This window comes from Camelus ferus, chromosome 6 (genome assembly GCF_009834535.1).
Source record: "Camelus ferus isolate YT-003-E chromosome 6, BCGSAC_Cfer_1.0, whole genome shotgun sequence".
NCBI classification, from domain to species: domain Eukaryota; kingdom Metazoa; phylum Chordata; class Mammalia; order Artiodactyla; family Camelidae; genus Camelus; species Camelus ferus.
This window is the reverse complement of record NC_045701.1, coordinates 82,792,260-82,805,194: the sequence shown is the minus strand read 5'-3', so window position 1 is coordinate 82,805,194 and position 12,935 is coordinate 82,792,260. Positions and strand designations below refer to the sequence as shown.

At 40.5% G+C, this 12,935-nt stretch overlaps 1 protein-coding gene across 1 annotated transcript in view; it reads left to right on the top strand.

Annotated features, from left to right (window-relative positions):
• The window catches only part of CATSPERB (cation channel sperm associated auxiliary subunit beta), a 97,804-nt gene extending 91,243 nt beyond the window's left edge, over positions 1 to 6,561 (top strand). Inside the window, exons 22-26 of the mRNA XM_032482527.1 lie at positions 506 to 616; positions 1,917 to 2,052; positions 3,435 to 3,535; positions 4,223 to 4,297; positions 6,335 to 6,561. Coding sequence (XP_032338418.1) covers positions 506 to 616; positions 1,917 to 2,052; positions 3,435 to 3,535; positions 4,223 to 4,297; positions 6,335 to 6,505 — 594 coding nt within the window. The 3' untranslated portion in view covers positions 6,506 to 6,561. The remainder of the gene's footprint in view (positions 1 to 505; positions 617 to 1,916; positions 2,053 to 3,434; positions 3,536 to 4,222; positions 4,298 to 6,334) is intronic.
• Positions 6,562 to 12,935: the final 6,374 nt, after the last annotated feature.

Here is a 12,935-nt window from a genome sequence, read left to right as displayed (position 1 = left end):
AGTGATCAAGTGAAAAATGAATGACAAACAGATGGTTATAGTGGAGATTTTACATAGCATTATTGAACTGCTAGGAGAAGAGACCAGTAAGAAATAGTAGGTTTGGAGAGTATCCACAGAGTCTGCAGCCCATAGTATTAAGTCTGCTCTTTTACGTCTCTGTTTCCATGCCAGCAATGGGAGGGGCCTAGAATAGGGCGGCAGGCATCCTGATTACTGCTTTTGGAATGATACAGGCTGTCTGGGTCCCATGCAAGTTAACCATAAAGTGCCTTTAGGTAAGCTGGCAAGCAGCTAAGAGAAACCTGCGTTCATTACCAAGCAAGGAGACAAAATTCAGAAATACTGTACTTTTACTTTATTATTAATGGATTTTTTTTCCTTTCCCCCTTTCTTGGGGATTTTATTCATTCAGGGATCAAATATTTATTGCACATTTACTCAACTTGCAGAAATCCTGGCAGAAAAAAAAAAAGCACATCAACCTATTTAATTCTATTTGCAGAAATCCGGTAAATTCAAACAGTGTGCTAATGTGTCTACTCGGGAGGAGTGTAATTGCACCAATTATCAGAAGTTCTCATATGCTGTCGCTTTCTCAGATTGCAGAGAAAAGGTAAGATGATTTTTAATTTCCTAAAGACAGAGTACTTTCATATTAATAAGATTTTGAAATGTGCCTTTTGGTTAAACATGAAAGCTAAGACACAGAAGTAATGCCTTTTTATGACATAGAACTAAATATGACACAGAGTTTAAAAGATCTGGGTTTAAATGCCCTTCAGACACGTTAATTAACCTCATCTGTAAGACAGAATAATATCTGCACTGTCTTGTTCATTTCATGGGTTCTTATAAAGATACACACACACACACACACACACACACACACACTTCTATATGAAAACAATTTATAACCTGTCAAATGCTACACTAGATTATGGTGAATATTGATTCATTCAAAAAATTATTGAGTATCTAATGTGTATCAAGGTCTGGAAATATAGAAGTTGAAGCTCAAGATACTTGTGACAAAATAGAAGACAGTATAGTATGTTAGTTAAGAGAGTAGGTTCTGTGTTTAATATTTCCTTCAATTAGTCTCAGAGCATTCAAAGCTGTAACACATTGAATGTTGGTATCTGCATTAGCTGACTTACGTGTGCACTTAATATAAATCTCAAGTAGATCTGTTTCAAAGGCCTTGTAGGACTATGTGTGGCATTACTTTAAGTGATTTTATCTTTATATAAAATATAAAAATATAAAAAATATCTATGTAAAGCTAAAATCACTTAATGCAATATTGGACATAAAGTCAGCATTCGTTAAATTATGAGGGTTGCTATTATGTAACTCTACAACTGCCCCCATGCTGAATTCCACATTTCCTGAGAATTTACTATCTACCCTACACTGGTCTCAGGCTTCTGCATGACTTGTCTCATTTCATTTGAGGCGCAAAGAAATCTGGTGATTTGCTAAAGATTGTATCATTAATATGGAGATAGATTGGAACTCCAGAGCCTGAGTTTAATGAGTGTGGCTGAAAGATTGAGACTGGCAGAGGGAGAGGGGAGAGGGATTTGGGCAAGATCCACTTCATGTGGTACCTTAGGGAATGAAGGTTAGTCAAAAAGGTCTGAATATCATTACAGCAAATTCCTGTGAAAAAGGGCCGATAGAAAGGTACAAGTTTTGTTACCACAATGTTTGCGTGTTCTTTTTGGAGTTCACATGATTCTGCTGTAAGACAGATGTTTTTTCCCATGCCCTGAGAAGGCTGAAACCCTCAGAAGTACATTTCATTTAGAATAGCCCAACTCTTGGGAATACATTGATTCATTCTTTACTAGGAAATGAAGTTAATATTGAATTTTCCAAACTTACATTCATTCTTGGAATTCACATTTTAGGTTCCTCGTTTTAAATTTCCAGTTTTACAGTATCCAGTATCTTTGAAGATTTACAGTGAGGATGGACATTTCCCAATGGAAGCGCCATACCTGGTTACCGTGACTGAAGTGAACAGGAGGGAAAACTGGAAACTAAGTAGGGTTTGCTTTCTTCTATAGTTATTACAGCTCATAAGTAATGTTATTACTTAGATAAAAGGTTACAAAGCCTGTTTCCTGAGAGATAGCCAGGAATTCTTTGAAAAAGAGGGCAAATCATTTGTCATATTGCTGTTCACTCCTTTTCTATTATCTCATACTTATTTCATCATCACATCCAGTGACCCCGAGTCTGTGGCATAAAAGCATTTTTGAAGAGTTTGAACTGTAAAGCATTGACAGCCATTATGCAGATTAGCAGCACAAAATGATTGACTGGATTTGTCCTGCACGTTGGTCTGATGTTTGCTTTTGGAATGTTGCAGAGGAAGATATAAAACATGTACCCTGATTATCTATAGGATCTCTCTTCTAATTATACGATAAAAGTTCTTTAAATATGGTAAAATAATTGAAAGGATGCAGAAATATTTCTAAATAAGAAAAATGAAATCTACCGCAATTAGACTTTACCTCAAATATACAACTTTTTTGTTGCACATTTGTGTTTGTTTGGTAATGCCTACTTTTAAGGAGATCAAAGAGTAGATACATTGATAGATCAATTGAATTCAATGAAATTTCCAAATGTTACCAAATATCCAGATATTTGTTATTTGGTGAGTCTTAACTCTGCCCAACATATGCACTTTTGAAATGCAAAATCCAGCAGAGAACTACTAAGTATTTTGCTCTATCATCCCCACTTTCTGTGGTGTGCGGGAGCCTGCTCTTTCTGAGCACCAATTGTTAATATTCAAGCACTTTGTGTGCTGGTTGCTAAGCCATTGGCAGCTTGAAATCAGCCATGATGAGGATACCCACACCCTGAAAATTGGCAAATGCTACAATCAGAGCTTTTATTTGCCCCTTTAGATCTCATGTACCATCACACCACTGCAATTCCTAAACCCCACACTACTTACCTGGTTTTAGAAAGAATTATAAGAAAGGTAGGAGTAACTGATCACTTTTGGAAAAGATTTAAATGATCTCATTGTGGAACTTTTCTGCCACCTTACGGAAAGCCATTTACCAACCACTAAGGTGGTCCTGAAAGCATCTCATTCATTGCCAAAGATCTAAAATATGTGCAGGTCAGGACTAGTCATGGGGCAGGAAAGGAAGGTCAGCCCAAATCAAGGTGGTCAGAGGTCTTGTCCGTCTTGACGATGCCACTGAAAAGATGCAGTGTCAGATGCTGAGTCTAATTTCCCCTTAAATGTATTTTTCACAAAGTCAAGCAGAACTAAAAGTATGGAATAAGCTCGCCATGCTATAGAGTGGAATCTTTCATCGTACCTTAATGTATGTAAGAAACTTTATGCCAAATGAGAAGATAGCATACGTGTGCTTAAGATATACTTTGTGTAATTTTAGGACAGGCTGTACCAGAAAATGTAAAAAAAATGAAAGACTACTTAGAATCGATTCTTCATACTCCAGTGTATAATCCTTTAGGCCTCAACTTAAGTATAAAAGTAAGTTGACAGCCATTTTTTTCCTGTTTTGAGCTTAGATAAAACCTTTATGTGTAAACTAACATTTTAAAATGTAGATATCCATAAGTGGTGGGAGGAGCATCTTTGAAGTATTTGAAGTTTGTTTTTCCTTCATTTCCCTTGATGCTATTATTTCCAAAGATACCTGAATGTTGAATGTAACGTTGACTTACCGTTTTCTGAGCTGAAAGGCAAGATTCATAGATTATGAAGGTGGAGCAGAAAAAGGTGTTCCCAAAAGTTAGGGGGGAAATGGGCTTAGTAATCTTCACCTGGGTATGCATGGTCTTCTGGTTCCAGATGCCCATAAGGACAAATGAAGTTGGTATAATCTAAGTTATTGTTGTGAAAGCCAATAAAAGTTAGGGGACATATCAAAATGTCCATGAACATGAGGGTTAGCCCAAAGTAGTCATCTAGGCCATGTTAGGTTTTATGTTTCTGTTTCTTCATTCAAAAAAAAAAAGCATCAACTATTAAATCCCTTTGTTTCAGACTCTTGTCTTCCTTCCATTTTTATTTTGATACATGAAGTATATGCCCAGGAACCTTGGGAAGGAGACTGGAATTTTTCTATGCAGCACCTCTAGGGAAAATGGCCCCAGCATGTATTTTTCCTTGAAGGAGCATACATGTCAGTGTTGCTAATGCCTGTTCTTTCTACAGGGCTCGGAGCTCTTTCACTTCAGAGTGTCTGTTGTTCCCGGGGTCACTTTTTGTAGCTTAGTTGAAGAATTTCAGGTACAGTGAATGCACAGGTATCCAGTGGGGTGATGGCTGGGGAAGTGACATGACAGGCACCTGTCCAGGAGACACTGAACAGAGAAAACGGCAGGATTCATGTGATGGACAAGGCTTAGAGAGGGGGTCCTGGAGAATGGTAGTGACATTATCAGCAAGGATGAAGTTAGGACACTTGCTGGGTCACAAGACCAGTCGATGCTGGGGAAATTTTAATAAATTCCTGTATTTGTTTTTGTTCTCTCTTTACCTTCCATATTTAGCTCGTTTTTCTGACTTTTAATGCCCTTCCTCTCACCCCCACTTCTCCACAAAGACCCATATCTGTAACATTTTAGTTTCCAGTATTAGCCTCCCTTTGGTTATTTGCAGTTGAGTCTTAAATGCTGCAAAAGCCATTAAGAGCCACAAGAATTGGGAACCAAAATCAGTCTCCCCTGTGAATTCACCCTATGATGTTCAGTGACTCGTGACTCATTTTTTCTTATTCATGTAATATCTGATGCCTGTGGGAGATGGGAAGGAATAAGGATTGGATTAAATTGATTAATGGCACATTTGTTGCCAGATACTGATACCACACTATCAAAAACAATCTCTCTCACTTTCTCTTTCTTTTTTCTTTTTCTATCCTGGCCCTGCCTCAGTAATGGAGCCACATAACTGCGGTGCTGGGTGGCCATGGGAGCAGTGCAGACACCCAAAACCCTGAGAGAAAATCCATCCCACTAGACAGAGGGTCTCAGAAAAGAACACCTGTCATGTGAGGAGTATGAGAGAAAATCCCCATTGTTTTTCTTTCTGTTTTCTCACCTATTTGTCCCAAAGTTCAGCTCCAGTTTCATGGAACAGCACAATAGTACAGGGGGCTGAAACGCTAATGAATCCCAGCTTTCTTCCCAGAGGACTAGGGATCAGGGCCTCCAGGAATACAGAGTGTGGGGGGAACTCCCTAAGAACTGGAGAAGGAGACCCCTGATTCCACATATGCACTAGCACTAGTGCCAAGCAGCACAAGAGCAGAACACACCTACGGAAGCTGGGCAGAGGCTTCAAAATAAAACTACAGTATAAACACCACTTAAGTTCCAGGCTAACTCCTGTGGAATGAGTCTAAGAGGAAATTTAAAAGAAGAGATAGCTTATGAGACTGTTTCTTAAAAAGTAGATGCACCCTTGGGTCACTGGGAGGATGGTGATACCTTTAACTTAAACTGCACCCTAAAGCGGTTTGTCAGTCCTCTGGCTTGTCCTGGCATTTCCCCACATTCCCACTGTTCTGTTTCCATTCATCTCTACTTTCTTCCACCTCAAAAGATGATCTTGCTTCCGACTTTGCAGTGAAAACATAAGCTTGAACCATCTTCCTCTCCACGTGCCCCACCTTCTGCTTTTAACATAAATGGCATCCATCCTTGCCTCGGGTCTCAGAGAAAAAGACTCTGTGCCTCTCTGTCAGCAATCCTAGCTCTCCTCTAGGAACTCATTTTTATGAATTATCCATGCAGACAGAGGAAACACTTTGAATTTACAGAAACTTCCTGAAGTCAGCACTTGTGCAAAGGATTTTCTAAACAGATGATAGTTTGAAGGCACATACTGGTTCCCTCCACCTTGAATGTACCTTCTTCTCTTTCTCTTATTCTTCAAGACCCAGCTCAGGAATCACATTCCCTGATTACTCTAAGCAGTTAGGCGTTTCCTAACGGTGTTCCCATAGCACTTTGCCCATTCCTCTGTAACTCAACACACAATGTTTTCCTGCTGCGTAAGAGTTCTATCTGCCTACCTCTGCCGTTAAAGGCATAGGATAAAGGCATCGGATAATAGAATCCTTATTCCCTATATATCGTATGCAAATTGGTACCTGTCAAGAGACTGTTTCCAAGCTTTGTGGATGCTGAATATCTGTATAAGTCCAGAAAGAATTTTGCTAAATGAATAATAGTGTATACACCATTGTGAAAATCATATAAAGTTCAGTGTTTTGAATTACTGGGTCCAGAAAGCTTAAAGGCTTTGCTTTCTCTGTTGCAGATTTATGTTGACGAAGCGCCACTGCCATTTCCAGGACACACACTTATTGTCATCGCAGCGGCTGTAGTGCTAGGGGGGTTGTTCTTTGTAGCATTTATATTCCAAATACATAACATCCACCCATGGAATACATGCCAAAAATTGCTTAGAAGAAACAATATGAACTTATGAAATGTCAGTGCCAGGCAGACGGTTTATAGATGAAAATCTGAATAGTGAACACGTGATAATCATAATTTTCTCTTCATTTCTTAGTTTTGTTAGATAATTCCTAGAAAAATAAATATTTAAATGTTAATGTAAAAACTAGATAAAATGCTATAGAATTACCATTTTAACTCAAATTGTTACTTGTTTCTCATTCCATCCTCTTATTGTAAATACATAGAAAATTTCTTACATCAACATTTATGTAGGGGGTTTTCCCTGAGGTTTTTAGAAAAATATAAAATGATAACCATCTCTGTGTGGAATGAGTTTTCTGCATTTTGCAGCTTTTATTGACTGGAGCCCATTCCATGGGATCAGAACACCAGAGCCTTGCTCTTTTCAGATTGGAGTGTGAGTAGAATGCAGTCCTGCCAGGGAAAGATAGATGATAAAGGAGGCTTACCTACATATGTGCATTCAGAGCCTCGTGGGAATTAAAGACGAAGCCATCTGGGTTTCTTGAGGCAACTTGGAAACCAGATTGTAAAGGCTAATGAGAAAGAAATGTGACCCCATCATGGGGTTAGAGGAACATGGGGTCTGGATGAAGTATTGGTTTACAAACCTGCATGCAATGTGTAGAATTCCAAAAGATGTACCTCTGTGTACTCTCAGAGCACCTGTTCCAAAGTAGCCAGAAGATGGCCAATACATTTGGAGATCAGAGAGTTACCCTCTCCTGGAAAAGCTCAGGAGGAGCTGCACACCGCCCTGACAACATAAAGAGAGGCTAGGCATCCAGTCCAGGAGAGGCCAGTGCTGAAAGCTGTAAACCACGGCCATACCTGTGTATCCTGAGAGTTCTCTTGAGAGGACAGTGAGCGAGGTGGATCCAACAATCAGACTCGGGAGCCAGACATCCCTGGTTTGCTACTTCCTAGCTGTGTGACTTGAGCAAGTTACTTCTTTGTGCCTGAGTTTTTTCACCTGTAAAATGGGGGTAACATTAATACCTACCTAAAAGGGTTATTGTGAGGGTCAAGTGAATCAATACATGTAATGTACTAGAACAGTGCTTGGCTCTGTGACTACTCTGTTAGCTGTTGTGGCTAGGTTGCAAGTAACAGAAAGCGATTCTGTCTAATTATAACAAAAAGAAGCACCTATTGAAAGAATACTGCAGAGAGTCAGATAATCAAGGCAAAATCTGGACAATCAGTTCTTGTCATGGGAAGGAACGAGAACCATTCTGGGGACCTAGGAAACTGGAGTTTGTGAGTCCTCAGGGCATCACTTGGGCCAGGGCTCAAGAGAGAAGACATGGCACAGTGGTTAAAAGTGTAAGCTCCAGAGTCTAACAACCGTATTTTCTCTTTTAGTAACCTTTTTTAAAAGGGTAGTTTAAGACTTACAGAAAAGTTGTGAAGATACTACAGAGGGTTCTCATTTAACCTACACCCAGTTGTCCCCTGATATTGACATCTTACAGCCTGGTTTTTATCTAGCACCACCACTTACTAGCTGTGTGCCCTTGTGAAGGTTATTTAACCTAAGATTCTACACTGTGGTCTATACACATCACCCTTTGGCTATGTGAGCATGTAGACGCATGCTGTGCACCCATCTGTCTTCCCATGCATTCAAAGATGCTCCCACTAAAATAATTTATTCTACATGCAACCACAGATTCACTCATCTTCTCCCCTCAAAATGACTATCCAAAGTTATAGCTAACAATGGGGCCCAGAGGTAATGTCATAAACCCACTGTTCTTGGAGTCCAGACTCTGCAGGTGCTGTCAGTTTCACTTAATTTCTTGTTGAGAAGGAAGAAAGTGGTGATAATTGTTGCACTTTAGCAGAAAGCAAGAAATGTGAGTAATTTGTGAGCCTCGTTTCTGTAAGCGTTACTAAAGGTGAGTTAGAGCTCTCTCTCCACCACATTCCACGTGCTCCCTTGTCCTTGACCAGCACAGCGCCTGATTAGGGTCTTTTGCCCTGATGTCATGTCTTCATCCCTGAAGGATCTGAGCCTTTGGTAAACCTGCCCTTCGGTAATCAAATATCTGTTACCCTGCAAGTTAGTTTCCGGTGATCTTTATCCTTGGGTATCCCTGGTACTAGAAGTTTGTGGCCCAGGATCCACCGAAATTAATCTTGGTCCTTATTCTGTGCCTACTCTGATGTCGTTATACTGACCACATGGGATGCGGGCATCTTAGGTGTCTCTCATTTCCGTCAACGTCAGGGATCTGGTTCTAACTGCAGCACAACCACCCTCATCCAGTCCTACTAAGACAGCACTTAAGAGCTAGGAATCCGGAGTAAGAACGTCTAGGTCGGAATGCTGTCTTTGCCACTTTCTAGCTGTGTCATCTCGAAAAAGTTATTTAACTTCTCTTTATCTCAGTTTCTTTGCCAACATGATAATTATGTTACTTGCCTCATCTGATTGCTTGGAAATTGAAGGAGTTAATATACATAAAATGCTTAGAACAGAGCCTGGCACCTAGCAAGTGCCATAGAACTGTCAGCTGTTGTACAGGGAAGGTCAGAGAGCACATCTTAAACAACTCAGATGTTTCCCTTATCAATCTGCTCCCACCAATGAGAAAGGGGAGAGAGACTTCCAGGTGCTATCAGTCTTTGAGTTCTCTCTCCACTGGGATAGGTGCTCTCTGGCCTTTCAGTGTCCCCTCGCATGGTGCAGCTCTCAGGCCGGGGTGGCACTGGTCAGTCCAGTCCCCAGGAACCCCAGCCAGCAGCCTCAGCTAGCATGTGGGATACAGTATCACTATGGCAATGAATTGAGAATAATCACATATTGTGTTCTTCAGTCTTGGGTCAAACATCTCAAAGTTCCTGGTCCATACAAACTTCCCGTGTGTTTTGACTATAAAATGAACACATTTTATAATCTGCCATTCTATGGTATTACTCTTTTCTATTCTAATTATGCTTAACACCCTCTTATTTGAGTCAGAATCCACCATTTGATAACAAGTAGGAAGTAGGAGGGAGCAGCAACCCTGACATCTCAGCTTTCCGTGGCTTGGGACAATAAACATCTTTCTTTTTCACCAGTCTACCAATTGGCTGTGATGGTTCTGCTCCAGGTGGGTCTGCCCCATGTGTCTGTCCAGCTGGAACACAGGCTAAAAAGCAGGTTCCACCAAGGCAGCTCTTCTCGTGGCACCAGACCCGATGCAAGGGACCCAGCCAAACCATCTGATCTCTCCCCAGCTGTCAAGGAATGCACATCACGGCTGCTCATGTTCCATCAGCCAGGTGAATTCACATGACCAGGCCCAATATCAGTGAGATGGGATGCACAGTGCTGCTCATTCTAAATGTCAAGTTTTAAGATCCCATTCCTACCTGGTTGCTTCGGTTAGCTATTGCTAGGTAATGGACTCCACTATTTACTGACTTAAAACAACAACCATTTTATTTGCCCAGGATGGAAGTCTGGGCTGGACTTAGCTGGGTGGTTCTGCTGGTCTTGCTGGTGGTCCCTCTAGTACATCCTTGAGCTGGCAGGTTGGCTGGGGGCTGGGCTCAGCTGGGCACCTGGTGTCTGAGCTACTTTCTCTCTCCATGTAGTCCCAGTGCCTCTCCCTTTTCCCCATGGCCTTTCTCTGTGGCTTCTTTACCAGGGTAGCTAAACCTCCTACGTGGCTGCTCTGGGCTCCTAAAAATGCCAAAGGGGGAGCTGCCACACTTGGACCTTGTACTGGCATGACATCATCCATGTTCTGTTGGTTAAAGCAAGTCACCAGCTTGGCCCAGATTTCAGGGATGACGAGTATGCACGATCATGATTATAGAGAGATGAGGTTCATTGAAGTCACCAGTGCAGCAGACTATCAGAAACCGCCCTCCTCAGCAAGTGTAGGCTCTTTTGTACGCTGGGGCTGGACCATCCAAGATGGCTTCCTGACTCACACGTCTGGCTCCCCAGCTGGGTTGGCTGGAGCAGCTGGGGACTGGCCAGGAGGCATCTGTCTCTCCACATGGCTTCTCCATGGAACTATCTTAGGCTTCCTCACAGACTTGTAGTATCTTGGTAGTTGGACTTCTGACATGTAGTTAGTTGCCTTCCCCCAGAACATAAAGGTGGGACCTGCCGGATTTTCTTTAATATTAGGACTTCAGATCTCAGAATGTCACCTTTGCTTCATTCTGTTGGTTTAAGGTGGTCCCAGAGTCAGTCTAGATTCAAGGAGAGGAGAAATAGACTCCATCTGTGCTGAGTGGAAGGGTGACATGGTGAAGGAGCCAAAGGGTTGTGAGGGATTGTCGCTGTCATCTGTGGAAGTATAATCTGCCACTTCAATATTCATCAAAGAAGTTTACCTGGCCTGTGAACCCTAACTGGCAGTCTACTTCGGAAATCCTCAAAATCAGTCCTGAACTGGGTATTCGTCATCTCAGCTTTTGGCCACAGGCAAAGAGAGCTGCATTCAGAAGGGTCACAAAACAGTTGTAAAAAAAAAAAAAAGTGCCGCTGTGAACATTGGGGTACATATGTCTTTTTAAGTTATATTTTCCTCCAGATATATGCCCAGGAATGGGATTACTGGATCATATGGAAGTCTGTTTTTAGTTTTTTGAGGAATCTCCGTACTGTTCTCCATAGTGGCTGCACTAATTTACATTCCTGCCAACAATGTAGGAGCATTCCCTTTTCTCCACATCCTCTCCAGCATTTATCATTTGTGGACTTTTTAATGTTGGCCATTCTGACTGGTGTGAGGTGATATCTCATTGTAGTTTCGATTTGCATTTCTCTAGCAATTAGTGACGCTGAGCATCTTTTCATATGCTTTTTGGCCATCTGGATGTCTTCTTTGGAGAAAGGTCTATTTAGGTCTTCTGCCCGTTTTTTGAGTAGGTTGCTTTTTTTGATAAGGTTGCTTTTTTTGGTATTAAGCTGTATGACCTGTTTTTAAATTTGAAAATTAGTCCCTTGTTGATCGCATCATTTGCAATATTTTCTCCTATTCTGTAGGTTGTCTTTTCGTTTTGTTGATGGTATCCTTAGCTGTGCGAAAGCTTTTAAGTTTAATTAGATCCCATTTGTTTATTTCTGCTTTTATTTCCATTTCTCTAGGAGCTGGTTCCAAAAAAAATATTGCTGTGATTTATGTCAGAGTGTCCTGCCTATGTTTTCCTCTAGGAGTTTTGTAGTATCTGGTCTTCCATTAAGTCTTCAATCCATTTTGAGTTTATTTTTGTGTATGGTGTTAGAGAATGTTCTGATTTCAGTCTCTTACAGGTACCTGTCCAGTGTTCCTAGCACCACTTGTTGAGGAGACTGTCTTTTCTCCATTGTATATTCTTGCCTTCTTTGTCATAGATTAATTGACCATAAGTGTGCGGGTTTATTTCTGGACTTTCTATCCTGTTCCATTGATCTGTGTGTCTGTTTTTGTGCCAGTACCATACTGTTTTGATTACTATAGCTTTGTAGTATAGTCTGAAGTCAGAGACCATGATTCCTCCAGCTCCATTCTCCTTTTTCAAGACTGTTCTGGCTATTTGGGAGGGTCTTTTGTATTTCCATACAAATTTTAACATTTTTTGTTACAGCTCTGTGAAAAATATCATTGGTAATTTGATAGAAATTGCATTGAATCTATATATTGCCTTGAGTAGTGTGACCATTTTAACAATACTGATTCTTCTAGTCCAAGAACACAGTATATCTTTCCATCTGTTGATGCCGTCTTCAATTTCTTTCATTAGTGTCTTATAGTTTTTGGTGTACAGGTACTTTGCTTCCTTGGGTAGGTTTATTCCTAGGTATTTTTGGTGTGATGGTAAATCAGATTGTTTCCTTAATTTCTTTTCTTCTTTCTTTCTTTCTTTCTTTCTTTCTTTCTTTCTTTCTTTCTTTCTTTCTTTCTTTCTTCTATTTCATTGTTAGCGTATAGAAATGCAACTGATTTCTGTATATTGATTCTGTATCCTGCAACTTTACCAAATTCATTGATGAGCTCTAGTAGTTTTCTGGTCACTTCTTTAGGGTTTTTCTATGTATAGTATCATGTCATTGGCGAGCAGTTTCACATTTCTTTTTGATGCCTGTCCACTGTAGTGACTAACACATGCTTGGTATTCAATAAGTGCCTGGGGAGTAAAAACTCTTTATTGTCAAATTCAGGGGTGAACAGGAGAACATGAGTACAAGAGCATCTTGCTGTAAGAGAAGTTCAGATAAAGTAGCAGAATACCTAACATCCCACAGGCACAAGGTAGGCACTCAGTAGACATTTGTTGAAAAATGAATAAACAGATGAATACAAAGAAAGTGCTCAAAAGAAGAGGCTTTGAGGATCATATGATATGTGTAAAATTATAAGGGAGTCTTTTTAGGGTGTCTTTGATAACTGGAAAATTTAGAAAACTAAAGTAGAAAGAAAAATGAAAATTACACCACTTGAAATTTC